This window comes from Schistocerca nitens, chromosome 3, assembly GCF_023898315.1.
Source record: "Schistocerca nitens isolate TAMUIC-IGC-003100 chromosome 3, iqSchNite1.1, whole genome shotgun sequence".
NCBI lineage: Eukaryota > Metazoa > Arthropoda > Insecta > Orthoptera > Acrididae > Schistocerca > Schistocerca nitens.
The window spans coordinates 75,560,542-75,584,906 of record NC_064616.1 but is presented as its reverse complement, the minus strand read 5'-3'; the positions used below and the strand labels follow the sequence as shown (position 1 = coordinate 75,584,906).

The window sequence follows — 24,365 nt, the reverse complement described above, 5'->3', positions numbered from 1 at the left end:
GTGACGTGGGGCCCAAGAGGTGGAGGCAGCAGCGGAAGCGAGCTGTGGGAACCGGAGACCTGGAGGCTGAGGCAGCAACAGCAGAAGCACCGACGACTGGGAGGCGGTGACTGGGAGACTGAGAGAGCAGCAGCAGCAGCAGCAGCGATCACCGGATGGCGGCTACGAGGAGAAGGAGGCAACAGCAGTAGGAGCAGCAGCAGTAGCAGTGAGCACCGTGACGTGGGGGCCAAGAGGTGGAGACAGCAGCAGCAACGAGCAGTGGGAACCGGAGTCCTGGCGGCTTAGGCATAAGCACGGACGACTGGGATGTGGTGACCTGAAGGCAGAGGCAGCAGCTGGAGCGAGCAGTGGGAACCGGAGACCTGGCGGCTGAGGCAGCGGCAGCAGAAGTACCGACGACTGGGAGGCGGCGACCGGGAGGCCGACGCATTAGTAGCAGCGAGCAGTGGGAACCGGAGACCTAGCGGCTGAGGCAGCAGCGGCAGAAGCACCAATGACTGGGATGCGGTGACCGGGAGGCCGAGGCAGTAACGGCAGCGAGCAGTGGGAGCCGGCGACCTGGCGGCTTAGGCATAAGCACGGACGACTGGGATGTGGTGACCGGGAGGCCGAGGCAGCAGCAACAGCGAACAGTGGGAACCAGAGACCTGGCGGCTGAGGCAGCAGCAGCAGAAGCACCGACAACTGGGAGGCGGCGACCGGGGGGTCGAGGCAGCAGCAGCAGCAGCGAGCACCGGATGGCGGCGACCAGGAGGCGGGGCATCAGCAGCAGGGAACAGTGGGATCCGGAGACCTGGCGGCTGAGGCAGCAGCAGCAGAAGCACCGACGGCTGGGAGGCGGCGACCGGGAGGCTGAGGCAGCAGCAGCAGCAGCAGCAGCAGCAGCAGCAGCGAGCACCGGATGGCGGTGTCTCGGAGGCGGAGGCAGCAGCGGGAGCAAGCAGTGGGATCCGGAGAGCTGGCGGCAGAGGCAGCAGCAGCAGAAGCACCGACAACTGGGAGGTGGCGACCGGAAGGTCACCCCCCTGCGGGTTCGGGGTTAGAATAGGCCCGCGGTAATCCTGCCTGTCGTAAGAGGCGACTAAAAGGAGTCTCAAACGTTTGGGCCTTAATGTGATGGTCGCCATTAGGGTTTGACCTCCATTTTTCCAAATTCCACAGAAGTACGAGCCTCTTGGGAAAGGACACCTTGCGTGGTGCACCATCAGTCCTCTGTGCCCTAAGGCCTTGGCACTCTTGATCGTCTTGGCGTCGTCACTGCACCCTTCATCCCTCATTTTGGGCATACACACCTGATGGGTTGTGTACGTCACGCCCTTAGTGCGTCACCATCTGCACCCATGATCACTATGGACTACCCATGGCACCCAAAATCCTGCACGGTAGCCAGCCCGTTGTGGTGGGGTCGTCATGTACCCTCTAGGTTGTAGCCCCCTGACAACACAGGGATCGTACTGCCGATGCCTGAGCTGACACCTCCCCACGTAAGCCAAGGAGTAGATGCCCGTCTCTCTGGGGCATCGGGACTCCCAGCAACGGCCATCCTGCCAGGTGGCCTTTGCTGTGGCTGGGTGGCGCCCGTGGGGATAGCCCCTGGTCGGAGTTGGTGGCATCGGGGCGGATGCCCCGCAATGAAGTGGGTGAAATCTCAATCTGGTGGTCGCCCGACCGCCAATGTCTCTAAGCATGGTAAGGTGGAATTTAACGCCGTGACATATAACCCGAAATCGTTCCCATCCCTAGCCACACCATGGGAGGAACGTCGGGCTGCAGACAGACAGGAGCCGTATTCGCCACGATACCTTGTATGCAGCAAAACTGATGGGGATTCGTTTTTGGGGACTAAGCCTCTTTTCTTTGTGCACAATCTCGAAGATAAGTTTGGGGAAGTGGCGTCTCTTTCCAAAATGAGAAGCGGGGCCATTCTGATACAAGCAGCTTCATCTGCACAGTCCCAGGCATTACTCGCCTGTGAGAAGCTCGGTGACATCCCCGTTACTGTCACTCCTCATAAGTCCTTAAATTTGGCCCAGGGGATTATTTTTCATAAAGATCTTCTGCTACAGTCTGATGACGAGCTACGTGAGAACTTGGCACGACGAGGTGTACACTTTGTCCGTCGTGTCTTTAGGGGGCCGAAGGATAATAGGGTCGCTACCGGTGCTTTCATCCTGGCCTTCGAGGGCGACTGCTTGCCTGAGAAAGTCAAGGTCATGATCTACCGGTGCGATGTCAAGCCCTATGTCCCGCCCCCTATGCGATGCTTCCAGTGCTGGAAATTCGGACACATGTCCTCCAGGTGCACTGCCAGCCCCACGTGTCGTGATTGTGGACGACCTCCGCATCCTAATGCTCCATGTGCTCCGCCTCCCACCTGCGTTAACTGTGGGGAGCATCATTCTCCCTGCTCACCAGACTGTGCAGTCTATCAACGAGAGCGGAAGATACAAGAAATTAAGACCTTTGACCGTTTAAGTTACCAAGAGGCAAAGAAGAAGCTAGAACGACTCAACCCCACACCTATGTTGAGGAGTTATGCTACCGTCACACTGCCGCCACCAGCTCCTGCACAGACTCCCTTCTCTGTTGGCCCACAGAGAACTCAAGTCACGTCTGCCCCACCGCTGGGACAGGCCACTCTCTCTTCCACTGCTCCAAAAACACCCAGTTTGGGAGCAGTGCGCCCCAAGCAACCGGGGACATCAGTCCCCACCTCTCAGCCGGAGCGGCGACGGCCCTCTCCGGCTCCTCAGCTGGGGAAGCGACAGCTCTCTCCGGCTGCTCAGCCGGAGACGCAACAGCCTCCTCCGGCCTCACTTGTTCGGAAGGGATCCCTTGGGGGAGTCCCTTCCAAGGACTTCCCCAGTGTCTCCCCCTCAGGGGACTCAGCATTTATTTGCTGGGTACGGGCTTGGCGAACCCGGGGTCCCCGAGCTGTGGACTGGTGTGCGCCGCCAGTCCTCTGACACCGTAAGCTCTGGGCATGCTTCAGCGACCACCGTGTGGCGCAACGGTGGAACGTTGTGTGTCGCAGGGACCGGGGATCTTGGCTTGATTGCCTGGATCGCGAGGATGGTGCATACCTCTATAAAAAACCCTTCAATCTTAAGGTGTGCTGCGCGCCGATAAGATGCATGGCTGTTGAGGTGGAACAGTCGCTAGCGGGCGACCTCTGAGGAACCTGCCGCACCTCAGTTGTATAAGGCTTACCCAGGCATGCGGGGCTCTGTCTGGGCTGACGTTTCGTTCCCTAGCTGCTCGTGGGACGCACATGGCAACCACGTATTTTCCTTCACCAACTTCGCAATCAGTCAAGCGCATGAGGGAGGCTAGTCCTCCCGATATGCAGATGGAAAAGAGTAACAGGGCTCTTGGAGTCGTTAATGACAATGTTTTCATCGTGATTAAGAGGAAGGAGGGCTCATTTGAAAAAGTGTCTCCTTTCTACATACATAAAGGTTTAGGAGGACTCGCAGGTACACTGAAATCTATCAAACGCCTGAGGAATGGTACCCTGTTAGTTGAGACTACTAGGGCAAAGCAAGTGGAGCTGCTTCGAAAGTCAACCAAGTTAGGCGAGTATGATATTACTGTCGAGTTGCACAATTCCCTCAACTCCAGTAAAGGCGTTGTCACCTGCCGTGATTTAATGGATATCGGTGTCGACGAGCTGAAGCAAGAATGGGCAACGCAGGGGATTGTAGACGTGGAACAAAGGACACGTAGGAATAATGGAGTTCTTGAGAAATCTGCCACCTTCATTGTGACTTTCAATTCGCCTGTCTTACCTGAATACGTTCTGGCTGGTTTTCTCCGACTTAGGGTTCGGCCTTATATACCTAACCCTATGCGCTGTTTCAAATGTCAGCGATTTGGCCATACGACATTGAGTTGTGGGGGTGAACCGACCTGCGGTATATGTGGCAAGGCAGCCCATGAAGCTGGGACCAACTGCACATCTCCAGCGCTGTGTATCAACTGCTCTGGGAGCCATCCCGTCTGGAGCAGAGACTGCCCCGTCTTTGCGGAAGAACGCAAAATTCAGGAGATCAAGGTGACAAAGAGGCTACCTTATGTGGAAGCCAAAAAAGAGTATCGGGCTACAAAACCCCCTGTCTTTGCCACATCCTATGCCTCCTTGGTGCAGAACCGTGCGTCGAAAGTGGACGCTTCGACGCAGACCATGTCCAGCGTCGCAGTATCTTCCACCAATACCTGTACCTGCGTTTGTACCTGCCAGAGCACTCCCACTAACGATATAGCTCTTCAGGCTGCTCCACCTGCACCAACTGCTATTGCTGAGAAAACTCCAGTGAAGCCTTCGAAGGCCCTCCAGAAACAGAGTGCCTCTCCACTTCCCCCATCCCCGACTTCCACAAGGAAAACGGGACCAGGGAAAGGGGCACGGCGTTTGACGTCAAACCTGCCGCAGGCGCCATCGGATGTCGTCATGGCATCCCTGACTGATGAGGAGGAAATCGTCATGGATTTTGATACCTCTTCCCCAGAACCTGGCAGCCCCTCTGCTGCCACTCGCTCTACAAGTGCCTCACCAGCGCGGCGCAAAGACAGGGGGAAATCTAAACCGAAACGCTGATATGGCTCCCATACTTCAGTGGAATCTGAATGGAGTCAGACCTCACTTTGCAGAATTGCGGCTGTTAGTACAGGCAAACCCCTTTTGCATCTCTTTGCAAGAGACGCATTTTAAAGAGACCGATACGCCTGTACTTCCAGGATATCGCGTGTACAGGAAAGACGACCTGACTGGTAATAGGGCTCAGGGTGGGGTGGCCGTGTTCATTAAGGACACGTTCCACTCCTCACCTGTGACCTTAACCACAACGCTACAAGCGGTTGCAGCTCGGATCCTGGCCCAGGTTGATGTCACAGTGTGCTCCCTGTATCTACCACCTGCTGAGCACATTGACAGTGAAGCCCTCGCACGGCTCATTGCTCAGCTACCCCGACCCTTTCTCATTTTAGGAGACTTTAATGCTCATCATGCATTATGGGGTTCCAACAAAACCTGCCCCAGAGGCCAGATGATTGAGCAGTTGCTCAGGACTTCCGACGTCATACTGCTGAACACAGGTCAGGCCACGCATTTTAGCACCGCTTCAGGTTCGTCTTCTGCCATAGACCTCTCTATTTGTTCGCCTGTGCTTGCGGACATTGTTCAGTGGGTCGTAGACGACGACCTTCATGGCAGCGACCATTTTCCTATCTGGCTTCATCTGCCAGTTGAAATGGGTCGTGTCGCACAGCCGCCGAAATGGTTGTTCCGGAAAGGAAACTGGACGCTCTACCGGCAGTTGGCTGTTTTTGAACGGTGTGAAGGCGTCCAGGATTGGGTGGATCACATTACGGCGGTGATGCACCATGCCGCTGATGTATCCATACCAAAGTCACAGGGAACACCTTTGAGGCAGCCTGTCCCTTGGTGGAATGACGACTGTCGTACCGCCATCAGAGATAGACGGGCGGCTTTGAGAAGATTCCGTCGGTGCCCCACTGCAGCGCATCTGACAACTTTCCGGATAGCACGGGCGCGGGCGAGACAAATCGTTAGGGAGAGTAAACGGAGGTCTTGGCGTGAGTTCCTGAACTCCATCAATAGGTCCACGTCTTCAAGCAAAGTATGGGAAGCCATTAGGAGGATCTCAAGGCGATACTCTCGACCGCCAATAGCAGCTATACGTGAGCGGGGGTGTCTCCTAACATCTCCGAGAGACATCGCCCGGGCGTTGGCAGAATCTTTCCAAACTATTACGGCCGATTCTAGCCAGGACCCGGAATTTCTGCGCTATCGGGGTACACAGGAGAGGGCTGGTTTTGATTTCCGTTCAAAGAACGCTGAGGAATACAACCAGCCTTTCTCTTTGTGGGAGTTGGACTCTGCTCTGTCCGTATCTCGGGATACCGCACCTGGTCCAGACCTGATATCGTATAGCATGCTGCAGCAGTTGGATCTGCGGTCGAAGGAAGTCCTCCTCCAACTTTTTAATGAAATTTGGAAGACAGGCGACTTTCCTAGTTCGTGGAAAGAATCGATTTTAATTCCCCTTTTAAAACCAGGGAAGGATCGGACCGAACCCAGTAGCTATCGTAGCATTAGTCTCACGAGCTGCGTAGGAAAGACATTTGAGCGTATGGTCAATCGGCGCCTGGTGTGGGTTCTCGAATCCAGATCCTTACTTACCCGCTGCCAGTGTGGGTTCAGGAGGTATCATTCCACCCTCGATAACCTGATCCTACTCGAAACAGCGATACAAGATGCTTTCCTACGTAAGCAACACCTTATCGGGGTTTTCTTCGACCTGGAGAAGGCATACGATACTACCTGGAGGCACACCATTTTGCGGCAGCTTTATGAGTGGGGTTTCCGTGGGCGTCTACCCACACTCATCCGATCCTTTCTGTCGGACAGATATTTTCAGTATAGGGTTGGGAATGTCCTGTCTGACCGTTTTAAGCAGGAGAACGGTGTCCCTCAAGGAAGTGTCCTCAGTGTGACAGCTTTCGCAATTGCCATCAATAGTATTGCGTCCACAGTACGACGGCCCGTGCAGTGCTCCTTGTTTGTGGACGATTTCTCCATTTTCTGTGCGTCTTCCTCCCTCACAGCTGCTACACGCCAATTACAGCTGACACTCGTGCGATTGGAGGAATGGTCTAAGACCACAGGCTTTAAATTCTCTTTGGAGAAGACCGTTTGTGTAGATTTTAACCGTTCCCGTTCTCTTTTTAATCTCCCTGTTTTAAAACTAGGCGACACTGTTCTCCCCTTTATGGGACAAGTGAAATATCTCGGGCTTATTTTTGATGAGAAGCTCACATGGTTGCCACACTTAAAGGATCTAAAGGTCCGCTGTTTAAAGGCATTAAACGTCCTTAAATGCGTCAGTCATAGATCCTGGGGCGCTGACAGGGCACGTCTGCTCCAACTTTATAAGGCCTTTGTGCGACCTCGACTGGAATACGGATGTCAAGCTTATGGCTCTGCCAGACCTTCCTACCTCAAAATGTTGGACGTGATTCACCATGAGGGTATTAGGCTTTCAACGGGGGCTTATCGCACGAGTCCGGTTGCTAGTCTGTGTGTCGAGGCGGGAGAGCCTCCGCTGTCCATTCGGCGTCTTCTCCTCGTGGTACGGCACGCGTACAGGGCCAAGTCCACTCCTCTTTCATTGGCGTCCAACACCTTTTCCCAGCCGGCACTGGAACGTCTCTTCCGCCACCGTCCGAAGGCAACAAAGCCGTTTGGCATCCGTGCGAAGGAGAGTCTCGAGTTAGTACACCTGGAGGGCATTAAGGTACTCCACCAGGGATGGAGTAGGGGATCTCCCTGGCGACTACAAAGGCCAAGATTACTTCTTGATCTGGCTGCTTACAGGAAGTATTGTACCCCAGACCACCTTTTTAAAATTAAACTTACTGAGATTTTAGAACGCCATTCCGATTTTATTACTGTTTACACGGATGGGTCTAAACAGGGTGATTTTATGGGCTGCTCTGCTGTGTTTCCCGATACTGTCCATCGTATAGGGCTCCCGGAGCAGTTCTCAGTTTACTATGCAGAACTGTTTGCCATTCTGCAAGCATTAGAGCATATGCGCCGACATCGTGGCACGAAATTCATCATCTGCTCCGATTCCCAAAGTGCTCTACACGCTCTTGAACAGATGTACCCAGCAGATCGGATGGTGCAAGAGGTGCAGGACGCACTCCTGCTCTTGCAACAGCAGGGTAAGGATGTAATTTTCTGCTGGGTTCCAGGGCACATAGGGATTCCTGGCAATGAACTTGCAGATGCGGCTGCCAAGGAGGCTTGCTCCATCCCACCTTCTGCTCGCTGTTCCGTCCCCCTGCAGGCCATTACGTCTTTCGTGACTCGGAAGGTCATGCGTTGGTGGGAGGCTCAGTGGCTGGACGTGAGGGATAATAAGTTGCGAGCGGTGAAGGATTCTGTCCGACCGTGGCTCACCTCCTTCCGCCACCGACGCGCTGAGGAAGTAGCCCTTACACGGCTTCGAATAGGACATTGTCCTTTGACACATGGTTTTCTGTTACGTCGTGAGGAGCCACCAACGTGTCAGACATGTGGGACACAGCTGTCGATACGACATATTTTAACTGAGTGTGTTTTATATGCGGGTTTGAGGGAAGATTTCAGTTTTCCACCAGACCTACCCTCTCTTTTAACTAATAATGAGGCGAGTGTCGCTAGGGTTTTACGTTTTTGTGTGATGTCTGGCCTTCTTCCCAAAATATTGGGATTGCAGTCTTAATGTGCTGTCCGGTGGTTTGGTCACCCATTATTTGTAAGTGGTCACTCAGCCACCGTTAATTCCTTTTTTACCCGTTTGTACTGCTATTTTATTTTTAGTTTTATCACCCTGTCTTGCTGTGCTGTGTCCAATCTTGCAATTTGAACAATAACATTTCTCTCACAATTCGGCTCTGAATTGAACTTTTGGGAACGGGCGCTGATAACCTCGCTGTTGTGCGCCCTAAAACACTAATCATCATCATCATCCCCAGTGTCTCCCAAGACACTAGCCAGTGGCTGAAGAAGCCACCAGCTGCTGGTCGAAGGGCTTCCCGCTCTTCATCTGTTCCCGATAATGCGTCAGCATGCCAACCCTCCTCCCAAAGACAAGAGAGAGAAGAGGAAGCTCTCCAAGAAGGATAAGGACCCGGTGGTTCCCGCACGAACGCTTCCTGTCAGTTCAGCCTCTGAGGATGAGGTCGAGCTCTTTGCGTCCCCTGACGACCTGGATCTCACAGTCTCCTCAGAAACCATGGCTGTAGCGACGTCCGTCACTCAGTCGGTGGCAGCATGTGACCCTGTGAAGTAATTTGCTTTTTCAGTACCTTCATGCCCTTACAGGACACGCTTTGTACGATCCTCCAGTGGAATTGTGGCGGTTATTTTAGCCATCTCCCTGAGCTACGACAGCTTCTAAGCATGACACCTGCTTTCTGCATTGCCCTCCAGGAAACCTGGTTCCCGGCAATGCGGACCCCTGTCCTTCGTGGATACAGGGGTTATTACTGCAACCGTAGCACCTACAATTGTGTGTCAGGTGGATCCTGCGTGTATGTCCTTACCTCTGTATATAGTGCTCCTGTGCCCCTTCAAACATCATTGGAAGCTGTGGCTGTCCGCGTAAGGACTACCCAGGACATAACCGTCTGCAGTGTCTATCTCCCTCCAGGTGGTGCAGTCTCCCTGACCGAATTGGCTGCACTTGTCGCCCAACTTCCCACGCCTTTTCTTCTCCTGGGGGATTTTAACGCCTGCAATCCACTGTGGGGTGGAACGAAGGTTACTGGCCGAGGCAGAGAGGTCGAGAATCTCATCTCCCAACTCGACCTCTGCCTCTTAAACACTGGCGCTGCCACACTTTTCAGTGTGGCGCATGGCACGTTCTCGGCCATAGATCTGTCGTTGTGCAGCCCAGGGCTTGTACCATCGGTCCACTGGAGAGTCCACGAGGTCTTGTGTGGTAGTGACCATTTTCCGATCTTCCTTTCACTACCACAGCGTCGCTCCCTTGCACGCTCGCCTAGATGGGCATTTAGCCAGGCAAACTGGGACACGTTCTCCTCTGCTGCCACTGTTGAATCTCTCCCCCATGGTACCATCGATGTGGCGGTTGAGACACTGACTGCGGCGATTGTTTCCGCTGCGGTACGTACCATTCCTCGTTCGCTAGGGTGCCCCCGGCGAAAGTCGGTGCCTTGGTGGTCTCCAGAGGTCGCCGACGCCATTAAAGAACGTCGGCGGGCTCTTCAGCGACATAAGCGGCACCCGTCTTTGGAGAACCTCATTTTATTCAAACGTCTCCGTGCTCAGGTACGGAGGCTTATCAAACGGCGGAAACAGGAGTGCTGGGAGAGGTACGTTTCCAACATTGGTTCCCGTACTTCCCCCTCCCAGGTGTGGATGAAGATTCGGCGCATCTTTGGATTGCAGTACTCTACAGGTGTCCCAGGGCTTACCATCAACGGGGCGATATCCACCGATGCCGATGCAATCGCCGAGCATTTCGCACAGCACTATGTTCGGGCCTCTGCGTGGGGGAATTACCCGCCTGCGTTTCGCGCGCTCAAACGCCGGGAGGAAGGCAAACGGCTTTCTTTCGCTTCTCGCCACCCTGAGGCGTATAACGCCCCATTTAGTTTGTGGGAACTCCAGAGCACCCTGGCACAGTGCCCCGATACAGCCTCTGGGCCAGATGGCGTCCACAATCAGATGCTCAAACACCTGTCCCCGGACTGTCAGCGATGTGTTCTTGCCATCTTCAACCGCCTATGGGGTGATGGTGTCTTTCCGTCGCAGTGGCGAGAAAGTACCATCATTCCGGTGCTGAAGCCTGGTAAGGACCCGCTTACTGTGGATAGTTATCGGCCCATCAGCTTAACAAATACTCTGTGCAAGCTGCTGGAACGCATGGTGAGTCGACGGCTGTGTTGGCTGCTCGAGTCTCGGGGTCTTCTGGCTCCATGCCAGAGCGGCTTCCGTCAGGGCCGTTCCACCGCCGATACTTTGGTCTTCCTTGAGTCTGCAATCCGCACTGCTTTTTCCAGGCGCCAACACCTCGTCTCCGTCTTTTTCGACCTCTCCAGAGCATATGACACGACGTGGCGGCACCATATTCTCGCCACGTTGCACGGGTGGGGTCTCCGGGGCTCTCTCCCCATTTTTATTCAGAATTTTTTATCTGTTCGGACATTCCGCGTTTTAATTGGCACATCCCATAGTTCACTTCATATCCAGGAGAACGGCGTTCCACAGGGCTCTGTATTGAGCGTGCCCCTTTTCCTTGTGGCCATTAATGGCCTTGCAGCAGCAGTAGGGTCGTCTGTCTCACCCACGCTATATGCTGACGATTTCTGCATCTTTTTCAGCTCCTCCACCATTGGTGTTGCAGAACGTCGGTTGCAGGGAGCCATTCGCAAGGCGCAGGCGTGGGCCCTAGCCAATGGGTTTCAGTTTTCTCCTGCGAAGACTTGTGTTATGCACTTCTGTCGGCATCGCACTGTCCATCCCCACCATGAGCTCTATCTTCAGGATGCCATGCTCAGGGTTGTTGACTCTTTCCGTTTTCTGGGATTGCTGTTCGATGGCCGGCTTACTTGGCTTCCACATATTCGTGAGCTCAAACGTCAGTGCTGGCAGCATCTGAATGCCCTCCGCTGCCTCAGCAACACAACTTGGGGTGCAGACCGTAACACCCTGCTGCAGCTCTACAAAGCCCTTGTGCTGTCCCGACTGGATTATGGGAGTGTGGCGTATGGCTCAGCGTCGCCCTTAGCGTTGCAACTGCTGGACCCCGTTCACCACTGTGGGGTTCGACAGGCGACAGGAGCATTCCGCACCAGTCCTGTTAATAGCCTACTTGCTGAGGCTGGGGTTCCTCCGCTCCACATTCGGCGTCGACAACTCTTAGCCAACTATGCTGCCCACGTCCGTCGTTCTACCTGTCACCCTAACTACCGTCTCCTTTCCGCCGATGCGGCAGTCCATATTCCACGCCGGCGGCCGCGATCAGGCCACGCAATTGGGATCCGTGTTCGGTCACTCCTTAGTGAACTCGAGTCTTTGCCTCTTCCATCTGCTTTTCAGGTCCGTCCACATACACCACCTTGGTGTATCCGTCGGCCGCAGCTTCAGCTGGACCTCTCCCAATGGCAAAAGGATTCAGTTCCTCCTGCAGTCTTGCGCCGCCAATTTCTTGCTCTCCTCGATGCATCCCGTGACTCTGAGGTTATCTATACCGATGGCTCGATGGTTGATGGCCGTGCGGGGTACGCTTACGCTCATGCGGACTATGTAGACCAGCGCTCCTTGCCGGACGGCTGCAGTGTTTACACCGCAGAGCTAACAGCTATTTTTCGTGCCCTTGAGCGTGTTTGTACCAGCACTGGCGAGTCTTTTGTCATTTGCAGTGACTCTCTCAGTAGTCTACAGGCTCTTGACCAGTGCTACCCACGCCATCCCATTGTTGTTGCCATCCAGGAGTCCGTTCATGCTCTTGAACAGCGTGGACGTTCAGTGGTGTTCATATGGACCCCGGGACACGTTGGGATAGCGGGCAACGAACACGCCGACAAGTTAGCTAAAGAAGCCACCCGCAAACTGCCGTTGGAGATCGGCCTTCCGACAACTGATCTCCGATCGGTGTTACGCCGTCGGGTCTTTGGGATATGGGCAGACGAATGGCGCACTCTGTCTGTACCCAACAAGCTGCGGCGTGTAAAGGAGGCCACGACTCTGTGGGGTTCCTCCATGCGGGCCTCTCGCAGGGATTCTGTGGTTCTCTGTAGGCTCCGCATTGGTCACTCTTGGCTGACGCATGGTCATCTGCTGCGTCGAGAGGACCCCCCCCTCATTGTCGCTGTGGTGCGATTATGACGGTGGCCCATATATTGTTGGACTGTCCTCTTTTAACCGCCCTCAGGCGAACTTTTAATCTCCAGGGTTCTTTATCATCTCTTTTAGGTGACAATGTCTCTATGGCAGATCGGGTTTTAAGTTTTATTCGCGCAAGCGGCCTTTATAGGTCCATTTAAATTTTTTTAACATCACCCTCATTTGAGCTCTCTCTTTTAATTAGTTTTGTGTTGTGATTCGACTCCACCCTAAACTTTTAGGCTGGAGGTTTTAACATGTTGCAGAGTGGCTGCCTCATCCTATTATTTTCGTGATCAGCCAGCCACAGTCCTCTGCTGTGCATTTTTAATTCCTTTTGCCTTTGTTCTCTATGTTGGTTTTGTTGCTGTGCTCTGTTTTCCTTGTTGTCTTACAATGGACTATGGGGCTTTTCTTCCCCCGGAATTTTTCTTTTAGTGCTTCGCCTGACTGGTGGATAGTTTCACTGTGCTCTGTGTTTTTATGAAACAAGGGACCGATGACCTTTGTAGTTTGATCCCTTTCATCTTTAACCCAGCCAACCAACCAAAGCAGCAGCAGCGAGCAGTGGGAACCAAGACCTGGCGGCTGAGGCAGCAGCAGCAGAAGCACCGACGTCTGGGAGGCGGTGACCTGAAGGCAGAGGCAGCAGCTGGAACGAGCAGTGGGAACCGGAGACCTGGCGGGGGAGGCAGCAGCAGCAGAAGTACCGGCGACTGGGAGGCGGCGACCGGGAGGCCGACGCATTAGTAGCAGCGAGCAGAGGGAACCGGAGACCTAGCGGCTGAGGCAGCAGCGGCAGAAGCACCGATGACTGGGATGCGGTGACCGGGAGGCCGAGGCAACAGCAGCAGCGAGCAGTGGGAACCGGTGACCTGGCGGCTTTGGCAGCAGCAGGAGAAGCACCGACGACTGGAAGGCGGCGACTAGGATGCCGAGGCAGCAGCAGCAGCAACAGCAACGAGCACCAGATGGCGGCGACCAGGAGTCGCAGGCAGCAGCAGCAGCGAGTAGTGGGAACCGGATTTATGGAGGCTGAGGCAGCAGCAGCAGAAGCACCGACGACTGGGAGGCGGTGACCGGGAGGCCGAGGCAGCAGCAGCAGCAGCAGCGAGCAGTGGGAACCGGAGACCTGGCGGCTGAGGCAGCGACAGCAGAAGCACCGACGACAGGGAGGCGGCAACCGGGAGGCCGAGGCAACAGCAGCAGCGAGCAGTGGGAACCGGAGCCCTGGCGGCTGAGGCAGGAGCAGCAGACGCACCGACGACTGGGAGGCGGTGACCTGAAGGCAGAGGCAGCAGCAGGAGCGAGCAGTGGGAACCGGAGCCCTCGTGGCAGAGGCGGCAGTAGCAGAAGCTCCGACGACTATGATCCGGTGTCTGGGAAGCTGAGACAGCAGGAGCAGCGAGCAGTGGGAACCGGAGACCTGGTGGCTGAGGGAGCAGCAGCAGAAGCACTGACGACTGGAGGGCGGCGACTGGGAGGCCGAGGCAGCAGCAGCAGCAGCAGCAGCGAGCACCGAGCACCGCATGGCGGCGACCTGGAGGCGGAGGCAGCAGCAGCAGGGAGCAGTGGGAACCTGAGACCTTGTGGCTGAGGCAGCAGCAGCAGCAGCAGAAGCACCAACGACTAGGAGGCGGCGACTGGGAGGCCGAGGCAGCAGCAGCACCAGCAGTAGCAAGCACTGGATGGCGGCGCCCAGAAGCCGGAGGCAGCAGAGGCAGCGAGCAGTGGGAACGGGACACCTGGCGGCTGAGGCTGCAGCAGCAGAAGCACCGACGACTGTGAGGCGGTGACCGGCAGGCCGAGGCAGCAGCAGCAGTGAATAAAGGGAACCGGATACCTGGCGGCTGAGGCAGCAGCAGCAGAAGTTGCCACGACTGGGATGTGGTGACCGGGAGGCCGAGGCAGCAGCAGCAGCGAGCAGTGGGAAACGGAGACCTGGCGGATGAGGCAGCAGCAGCAGAAGCACCGACGACTAGGAGGCGGTGATTGTGAGGCCGAGGCAGCAGTAGCAGCAGCAGCAGCAGCGAGCACCGGATGGTGGCGACGAGGAGGCGGAGGCAGAAGCAGCTGCGATCAGTGGGATCCGGGGACCTGGCGGCTGAGGCAGCAGCAGCAGAAGCACCGACGACTGGGAGGCGGCGACCAGGAGGTCAATGCAGCAGCAGCAGCGAGCATTCGGAACCGTAGACCTGGCGGCTGACGCAGCAGCAGCAGAAGCACCGACGACTGGCAGGCGGTGACCGGGAGGCCGAGGCAGGAGCAGCAGCGAGCAGTAGGAACCGGAGAACTGGCGGCTGAGGCAGCAGCAGCAGAAGCACCGACGACTGTGAGGCGACGACCGGGAGGCCGAGAAAGCAGCAGCAGCGAGCAGTGGGAACCGGAGACCTGGCGGCTGAGGCAGCAGCAGCAGAAGCACCGACGTCTGGGAGGCGGTGACCTGAAGGCAGAGGCAGCAGCAGGAGCGAGCAGGGGGAACCGGAGACGTGGCGGCTGAGGCAGCAGCAGCAAAAGTACCGACGACTGGGAGGCGGCGATCGGGAGGCCGACGCATTAGTAGCAGCGAGCAGAGGGAACCAGAGACCTAGCGGCTGAGGCAGCAGCGGCAGAAGCACCGATGACTGGGATGCGGTAACCAGGAGGCCGAGGCAGCAGCAGCAGAATCACCGACGACTGGGAGGCGGTGATTGGGAGGCCGAGGCAGCAGCAGCAGCGAGCAGTGGGAACCGGAGGCCTGGCGGCTAAGGCAGGAGCAGCAGACGCGCCGACGACTGGGAGGCGGTGACCTGAAGGCAGAGGCACCAGCAGGAGCGAGCAGTGGGAACCGGAGACCTCGTGGCAGAGGCGGCAGCAGCAGAAGCACCGACGACTATGATCCGGTGTCAGGGAAGCTGAGGCAGCAGCAGCAGCGAGCAGTGGGAACCGGAGACCTGGTGGCTGAGGCAGCAGCAGCAGAAGCACTGACGACTGGAGGGCGGCGACTGGGAGGCCGAGGCAGCAGCAGCAGCAGCAGCAGCGAGCACCGAGCACCAGATGGCGGCGAACAGGAGGCGGCGGCAGCAGCAGCAGGGAGCAGTGGGAACCTGAGACCTTGTGGCTGAGGCAGCAGCAGCAGAAGCACCAACGACTGGGAGGCGGCGACCGGGAGGCCGAGGCAGCAGCAGCAGCAGCGAGCACCGGATGGCGGCGACCAGGATTCTGAGGCAGCAGAAGCAGCGAGCAGTGGGATCCGGGAACCTGGCGGCAGAGGTAGCAGCAGCAGAAGCACCGACGACTGGGATGCGGTGACCGGGAGGTCGAGGCAGCAGCAGCAGCAAGCAGTGGGAACCAGAGACCTGGCGGCTGAGGCAGCAGCAGCAGAATCACCGACGACTGGGAGGTGGTGACCGGGAGGCCGAGGCAGCAGCAGCAGCGAGCAGTGGGAACCGGAGGCCTGGCGGCTGAGGCAGGAGCAGCAGACGCATCGACGACTGGGACGCGGTGACCTGAAGGCAGAGGCAGCAGCAGGAGCGAGCAGTGGGAACCGGAGACCTCGTGGCAGAGGCGGCAGCAGCAGAAGCACCAACGACTGGAATGCGGTGACCGGGAGGCCGAGGCAGCAGCAGCAGCGAGCAGTGGGAAAGGGAGAGCTGGCGGCTGAGGCAGCAGCAGCAGAAGCACCGACGACTGGAATGCGGTGACCGGGAGGCCGAGGCAGCAGCAGCAGCGAGCAGTGGGAACCGGAGACCTGGTGGCTGACGCAGTTGCAGAAGAAGCACCAACGACTGGGAGGCGGCGACTGGCAGGCCGAGGCAGCAGCAGTAGCGAGCAGTGGGAACCGGAGTCCTGCTAGCTGAGGCAGCAGCAGCAGGAGCACCGACGACTGGGAAGTGGTGACCGGGAGTCCGAGGCAGCAGCAGCAGCGAGCAGTGGGAACCGGAGACCTGGCGGATGAGGCAGCAGCAGCAGAAGCACCGACGACTAGGAGGCGGTGATTGGGAGGCCGAGGCAGCAGCAGCAGCGAGCAGTGGGAACCGGAGTCCGGGTGGCTGAGGCAGCAGCAGCAGAAGCACCGACGACTGGGAGGCGGCGACTGGCAGGCCGAGGCAGCAGCAGTAGCGAGCAGTGGGAACCGGAGACCTGGCGGATGAGGCAGCAGCAGCAGAAGCACCGACGACTAGGAGGCGGTGATTGGGAGGCCGAGGCAGCAGTAACAGCAGCAGCAGCGAGCACCAGATGGCGGCGACGAGGAGGCGGAGGCCGAAGCAGCTGCGATCAGTGGGATCAGGAGACCGGGCGGCTGAGGCAGCAGCACTAGAAGCACCGACGACTGGGAGGCGGCGACCGGGAGGTCAATGCAGCAGCAGCAGCGAGCATTCGGAACCGGAGACCTGGCGGCTGAGGCAGCAGCAGCAGAAGCACCGACGACTGGGAGGCGGTGACTGGGAGGCCGAGGCGGCAGCAGCAGCGAGCAGTGGGAATCGGAGTCCTGGTGGCTGAGGCAGCAGCAGCAGAAGCACCGACGACTGGGAGGCGGCTACCGGCAGGCCGAGGCAGCAGCAGCAGCGAGCAGTGGGAACCGGAGTCCTGGCGGCTGAGGCTGCAGCAGCAGGAGCACCAACGACTGGGATGTGGTGACCGCGCGTCCATGGCAGCAGCAGCAGTGAGCAGTGGGACCGGAGAACTGGCGGATGAGGCAGCAGCAGCAGAAGCACCGACGACTAGGAGGTGGTGACCGGGAGGCCGAGGCAGCAGCAGCAGCAGCAGCGAGCACCGGATGGCGGCGACGAGGAGGCGGAGACAGCAGCAGCAGCGATCAGTGGGATCCGGAGACCTGGCGGCTGAGGCAGCAGCAGCAGAAGCACCGACGACTGGGAGGCGGTGACCGGGAGGCCGAGGCAGCAGCAGCAGCGAGCAGTGGGAACTTGAGAACTGGCGGATTAGGCAGCAGCAGGAGAAGCACCGACGACTGGGAGGCGGCGACCGGGAGGCCGAGGCATTAGTAGCATCGAGCAGTGGGAGCCGGAGATGTAGTGGCTGAGGGAGCAGCGGGAGAAGCACTGATGACTGGGATGTGGTGACCGGGAGGCCGAGGCAGCAGCAGCAGCGAGCAGTGGGAACCAGAGACCAGGTGGCTGAGTCAGCAATAGCAGAAGCACCGACGACTGGGAGGCGGTCACCGGGAGGCCGAGGCAGCAGCAGCAGCGAGCAGTGGGAACCGGAGACCTGGCGGCTGAGGCAGCAGCAGCAGAGGCACCGTCGACTGGGATGCGGAGACCGGGAGGCCGAGGCAGCAGCAGCAGCGAGCAGTGGGAACCGGAGAACTGGCAGCTTAGGCAGCAGCAGGAGGAGCACCGACGACTGGGAGGCGGCGACCGGGAGGCCGAGAAAGCAGCAGCAGCGAGCAGTGGTAACCGGAGTCCTGGCGGCTGAGGCAGCAGCAGCAGAAGCACCGACGACTGGGAGGCGGTGACCTGAAGGCAGAGGCAGCAGCAGGAGCGAGCAGTGGGTAACGGAGACCTGGCGGCTGAGGCAGCAGCAGCAGAAGCACCGACGACTGGGAGGCGGCGACCGAAAGGCCGAGGCATTAGTAGCATCGTGCAGTGGGAACCGGAGACCTAGCGGCTGAGGGAGCAGCGGCAGAAGCACTGATGACTGGGATGCGGTGTCTGGGTGGCCGAGGCAGCAGCAGCAGCGAGTAGTGGGGACCGGAGACCTGGTGGCTCAGGCAGCAGCAGCAGAAGCACCGACGAATGGGAGGCGGTGATTGGGAGGCCGAGGCAGCAGCAGCATCGTGCAGTAGGAACCGGAGAACTGGCGACTGAGGCAGCAGCAGCAGAAGCACCGACGACTGGGAGGCGGCGACCGGGAGGTCAATGCAGCAGCAGCAGCGAGCATTCGGAACCGGAGACCTGGCGGCTGAGGCAGCAGCAGCAGAAGCACCGACGACTGGGAGGCGGTGACCGGGAGGCCGAGGTAGCAGCAGCAGCGAGCAGTAGGTACCGGAGAACCGGCGGCTGAGGCAGCAGCAGCAGAAGCACCGACGACTGTGAGGCGGCGACCGGGAGGCCGAGTAAGCAGCAGCAGCGAGCAGTGGGAACTGGAGACCTGGCAGCTGATGCAGCAGCAGCAGAAGCACCAACGTCTGGGATGCGGTGACCTGAAGGCATAGGCAGCAGCAGGAGCGAGCTGTGGGAACCGGAGACCTGGCGGCTGAGGCACCAGCAGCAGAAGTACCGACGACTGGGAGGCGGCGACCAGGAGGCCGACGCATTAGTAGCAGCGAGCAGTGGGAACCGGAGACCTAGCGGCTGAGGCAGCAGCGGCAGAAGCACCGACGACTATGTTACGGTGTCTGGGAAGCTGAGGCAGCAGCAGCAGAGAGCAGTGGGAACCTGAGACCTTCTGGCTGAGGCAGTAGCAGCAGAAGCACCAACGACTGGGAGGTGGCGACCGGGAGGCCTAGGCAGCAGCTGCAGCAGCGTGCACCGGAATGGCGGCGACCAGGATTCGGAGGCAGCAGCAACAGCAAGCAGTGGGATCCGGGGACCTGGCGGCAGAGGCAGCAGCAGCAGAAGCACCGACGACTGGGATGCGGTGACCGGGAGGCCGAGGCAGCAGCAGCAGCAAGCAGTGGGAACCAGAGACCTGGCGGCTGAGGCAGCAGCAGCAGAAGCACCGACTGTTAGGTGGCGACCGGGAGGTCGACGTACCAGCAGCAGCAGTAGCAGCGAGCAACGGATGGCGGCGATCAGGAGGAGAAGGAATCAGCAGCAGGCAGCAGTTGGAACCGGAATTCTGGCGGCTGAGGCAGCAGCAGCAGAAGCACCGACGTCCGGGAGGCGGCGACTGGGAGGCTGAGGCAGCAGCAGCAGCGAGCACCGTATGGCGGCGACCAGGAGACTGAGGCTGCAGCAGCAGGGAGTAGTGGGAGCAGGAGACCTGGCGGCTGAGGCAGCCGCAGCAGAAGCACCGACGACTGGAAGGCGGCGACCGGGAGTCCGAGGCAACAACAGTAGCAGCAGCAGCAAACAGTGGATGGCGCCGACCAGGAGGCCGAGGCAGCGGCAGCAGCGAGCGGTGGGAATCGGAGACCTGGCTGCTGAGGCAGCAACAGCAGAAGCACCGACGACTGGGAGGCGGAGACTGGGAGGCTGAGAGAGCAGCAGCAGCAGCAGCAGCGAGCACCGGATGGGGGCTACGAGGAGAAGGCGGAATCAGCAGTAGCAGCAGCAGCAGTAGCAGCGAGCACCGTGACGCGGGGACCAGGAGGTGGAGGCAGCAGCGGCAGCGAGCTGTGGGAACCGTAGACCTGTTGGCTTAGGCAGCAGGAGCAGAAGCAAGACGACTGGGAGGTGGTGACCGGGAGGCCGAGGCAGCAGCAGCAGCGAGCAGTGGGAACAGGAGACCTTGCAGCTGAGGCAGCTGCAGCAGAAGCACCGACGACTGGAATGCGGTGACCGGGAGGCCGAGGCAGCAGCAGCAGCGAGCAGTGGGAAAGGGAGAGCTGGCGGCTGACGCAGCAGCAGCAGAAGCACCGACGACTGGAATGCGGTGACCGGGAGGCCGAGGCAATAGCAGCAGCGAGCAGTGGGAACCGGAGACCTGGTGGCTGACGCAGCAGCAGCAGAAGCACCGACGACTGGGAGGCGGCGACTGGCAGGCCGAGGCAGCAGCAGTAGCGAGCAGTGGGAACCGGCGTCCTGGCAGGTGAGGCAGCAGTAGTAGGAGCACCGACGACTGGGAAGTGGTGACCGGGAGGCCGAGGCAGCAGCAGCAGCGAGCAGTGGGAACTGGAGACCTGGCGGATGAGGCAGCAGCAGCAGAAGCACCGACGACTAGGAGGCGGTGATTGGGAGGCCGAGGCAGCAGCAGCAGCGAGCAGTGGGAACCGGAGTCCTGGTGGCTGAGGCAGCAGCAGCAGAGGCACCGACGACTGGGAGATGGCGACTGGCAGGCCGAGGCAGCAGCAGTAGCGAGCAGTGGGAACCGGAGACCTGGCGGATGAGGCAGCAGCAGCAGAAGCACCGACGACTAGGAGGCGGTGATTGGGAGGCCGAAGCAGCAGCAACAGCAGCAGCAGCGAGCACCAGATGGCGGCGACGAGGAGGCGGAGGCCGAAGCAGCTGCGATCAGTGGGATCCGGAGTCCTGGCGGCTGAGGCAGCAGCAGCAGAAGCACCGACGACTGGGAGGCGGCGACCGGTAGGTCAATGCAGCAGCAGCAGCGAGCATTCGGAACCAGAGACCTGGCGGCTGATGCAGCAGCAGCAGAAGCACCGACGACTGGGAGGCGCTGACCGGGAGGCCGAGGCAGCAGCAGCAGCGAGCAGTAGGAACCGGAGAACTGGCGGCTGAGGCAGCAGCACCAGAAGCACCGACGACTGTGAGGCGGCGACCGGGAGGCCGAGAAAGCAGCAGCAGCGAGCAGTGGGAACCGGAGACCTGGCGGCTGAGGCAGCAGCAGCAGAAGCACCGACGACTGGGAGGTGGTGACCTGAAGGCAGAGGCAGCAGCAGGAGCGATCAGTGGGTAACGGAGACCTGACGGCTGAGGCAGCAGCAGCAGAAGCACCGACGACTGGGAGGCGGCGACCGGGAGGCCGAGGCATTAGTAGAATCGAGCAGTGGGAACCGGAGACCTAGCAGCTGAGGGAGCAGCGGCAGAATCACTGATGACTGGGATGCGGTGACCGGGAGGCCGAGGCAGCAGCAGCAGCGAGCAGTGGGAACCAGAGACCAGGTATCTGAGGCAGCAATAGCAGAAGCACCGACGACTGGGAGGCGGTCACCGGGAGGCCGAGGCAGCAGCAGCAGCGAGCAGTGGGAACCGGAGACCTGGCGGCTGAGGCAGCAGCAGCAGAAGCACCGACGACTGGGATGCAGTGACCGGGAGGCCGAGGCAGCAGCAGCAGCGAGCAGTGGGAACCGGTGAACTGGCGGCTTAGGCAGCAGCAGGAGAAGCACCGACTGGGAGGCGGCGACCGGGAGGCCGAGAAAGCAGCAGCAGCGAGCAGTGGGAACCGGAGTCCTGGCGGCTGAGGCAGCAGCAGCAGAAGCACCGACGACTGGGAGGCGGTGACCTGAAGGCAGAGGCAGCAGCAGGAGCGAGCAGTGGGTAACGGAGACCTGGTGGCTGAGGCAGCAGCAGCAGAAGCACCGACGACTGGGAGGCGGCGACCGATAGGCCGAGGCATTAGTAGCATCGTGCAGTGGGAACCGGAGACCTAGCGGCTGAGGGAGGAGCGGCAGAAGCACTGATGACTGGGATGCGGTGACCGGGTGGCCGAGGCAGCAGCAGCAGCGAGCAGTGGGGACCGGAGACCTGGTGGCTGAGGCAGCAGCAGCAGAAGCACCGACGAATGGGAGGCGGTGATTGGGAGGCCGAGGCAGCAGCAGCAGCGAGCATTCGGAACCGGAGACCTGGCGGCTGAGGCAGCAGGAGCAGAAGCACCGACGACTGGGAGGCGGTGATCGGGAGGCCGAGGCAGCAGCAGCAGCGAGCAGTAGGAACCGGAGAAATGGCGGCTGAGGCAGCAGCAGCAGAAGCACCGACGACTGGAAGGCAGCGAATAGGATGCCGAGGCAGCAGCAGCAGCAGCAGCAACGAGCACCAGATGGCGGCGACCAGGAGTCGGAGGCAGCAGCAGCAGCGAGTAGTGGGAACCGGATTTATGGAGGCTGAGGCAGCAGCAGCAGAAGCACCGTTGACTGGGAGGCGGCTACCGGCAGGCCGAGGCAGCAGCAGCAGCGAGCAGTGGGAACCAGAGTCCTGGTGGCTGAGGCTGCAGCAGCAGGAGCACCGACGACTGGGATGTGGTGACCGCGAGGCTGTGGCAGCAGCAGCAGTGAGCAGTGGGACCGGAGAACTGGCGGATGAGGCAGCTGCAGCAGAATCACCGACGACTAGGAGGTGGTGACCGGGAGGCCGAGGCAGCAGCAGCAGCAGCGAGCTCCGGCTGGCGGCGACGAAGAGGCGGAGACAGCAGCAGCAGCGATCAGTGGGATCCGGAGACCTGGCGGCTGAGGCAGCAGCAGCAGAAGCACCGACGACTGGGAGGCGGTGACCGGGAGGCCGAGGCAGCAGCAGCAGCAGCTAGCAGTGGGAACCGGAGAACTGGCGGCTTAGGCAGCAGCAGCAGAAGCACCGACGACTGGGAGGCGGCGACCGGGAGGCCGAGAAAGCAGCAGCAGCGAGCAGTGGGAACCGGAGACGTGGCGGCTGAACCAGCAGCAGGAGAAGCACCAACGACTGGGAGGCGGTGACCGGGAGGCAGAGGCAGCATCAGCAGCGAGCAGTGGGAACCGGAGAACTGGCGGCTTAGGCAGCAGCAGGAGAAGGACCGACGACTGGGAGGCGGCGACCGGGAGGCCGAGAAAGCAGCAGCAGCGAGCAGTGGGAACCGGAGACCTGGCGGCTTAGGCAGCAGCAGCAGAAGCACCGACGACTGGGAGGCGGTGACCTGAAGGCAGAGGCAGCAGCAGGAGCGAGCAGTGGGTAACGGAGACCTGGCGGCTGAGGCCGCTGCAGCAGAAGCACCGACGACTGGGAGGCGGCGACCGGGAGGCCGAGGCATTAGTAGAATCGAGCAGTGGGAACCGGAGACCTAGCGGCTGAGGGAGCAGCGGCAGAAGCACTGATGACTGGGATGCGGTGACCGGGAGGCCGAGGCAGCAGCAGCAGCGAGCAGTGGGAACCAGAGACCTGGTGGCTGAGGCAGCAACAACAGAAGCACCGACGACTGGGAGGCGGTGACCGGGAGGCCGAGGCAGCAGCAGCAGCGAGCAGTGGGGACCGGAGAACTGGTGGCTGAGGCAGCAGCAGCAGAAGCACCGACGACTGGGAGGCGGTGATTGGGAGGCTGAGGCAGCAGCAGCAGCGAGCAGTGGGAACCGGAGACCTGGCGGCTGAGGCAGCAGCAGCAGAAGCACCGACGACTGGGATGCGGTGACCGGGAAGCCGAGGCAGCAGCCGCAGCGAGCAGTGGGAACCGGAGACCTGGCGGCTGAGGCAGCAGCAGCTGAAGCACCGACGACTGGGAGGCGGTGACCGGGAGGCCTAGGCAGCAGCAGCAGCAGCAGCAGCAGCAGCAGGGAGCACCGGATGGCGGCGACCAGGAGGCGGAGGCAGCAGCAGCAGCGATCACTGGAACCGGAGACCTGGCGGCTGAGGCAGCAGCAGCAGAAGCACCGACGGCTGTGATGCGGTGTTCGGGAGGCCGAAGCAGCAGCAGCAGTGAGCAGTGGTGACCGGAGTCCTGGTGGCTGAGGCAGCAGCAGCACAAGCACCGACGACTGGGAGGCGGCGACCGGGATGCAGAGGCAGCAGCAGGAGCGAGGCGTGGGAACCGGAGACCTTGCGGCTGAGGCGGCAGCAGCAGCAGAAGCACCGACGACTGGGAGGCGGCGACCGGGAGGCCGTGGTAGCAGCAGCAGCGAACAGTGGGAACCGGAGACCTAGCGGCTGAGGCAGCAGCAGCAGAAGCACCGACGACTGGGATGCGGTGACCGGGAGGCCGAGGCAGCAGCAGCAGCGAGCAGTGGGAACCGGAGACCTGGTGGCTGAGGCAGCAGCAGCAGAATCACCGACGACTGGGAGGCGGTGACCTGGAGGCCGAGGCAGCAGCAGCAGGGAGCACCGGGAGGCGGCGACCAGGCGGTGGTGCCGTCGGTGACGGCGGTGGTTAGCTACGGGAGGCTCCCGGCGGCGGCGGCGGCGGCGGGGACCGGATGGCGGGCAGCAGTGACGGCGTGCAGACGGGCGAAAATACGATAGTAACGATTGCGGCTTTTCCAGGTCGATGATACACCCTGAGTGTAGGCCAGGCAGTTTGAGTTTTCGATTATGATCTGAGGGGATCCAGTCCTCGAATGAAATGCATCAGACACTTGTTGCCGACCGCAGCGCCGTATTTTGCCTGTTTACATACCTCTGTATTTGAAACACATGCCTATAACAGT

The 24,365-nt window shown here is 59.8% G+C and overlaps 2 protein-coding genes across 2 annotated transcripts; both read left to right on the top strand.

Moving 5' to 3' along the window:
• The first annotated feature begins 740 nt into the window (after window positions 1-740).
• Window positions 741-14,212, top strand: LOC126249084 (cyclin-dependent kinase 13-like). Its single transcript, XM_049950735.1, has 3 exons — window positions 741-946; window positions 13,469-13,976; window positions 14,027-14,212. Exons 1-3 carry the CDS (start codon window positions 741-743, stop codon window positions 14,210-14,212), a joined length of 900 nt encoding a protein of 299 aa, XP_049806692.1.
• Window positions 14,213-17,097: 2,885 nt separating this feature from the next.
• Window positions 17,098-19,267, top strand: LOC126249083 (spidroin-2-like). Its single transcript, XM_049950734.1, has 4 exons — window positions 17,098-17,396; window positions 17,495-17,816; window positions 18,089-18,401; window positions 18,825-19,267. The coding sequence occupies exons 1-4, from the start codon at window positions 17,098-17,100 to the stop codon at window positions 19,265-19,267; spliced, it is 1,377 nt and encodes a 458-aa protein (XP_049806691.1).
• The last annotated feature ends 5,098 nt before the right edge of the window (window positions 19,268-24,365 follow it).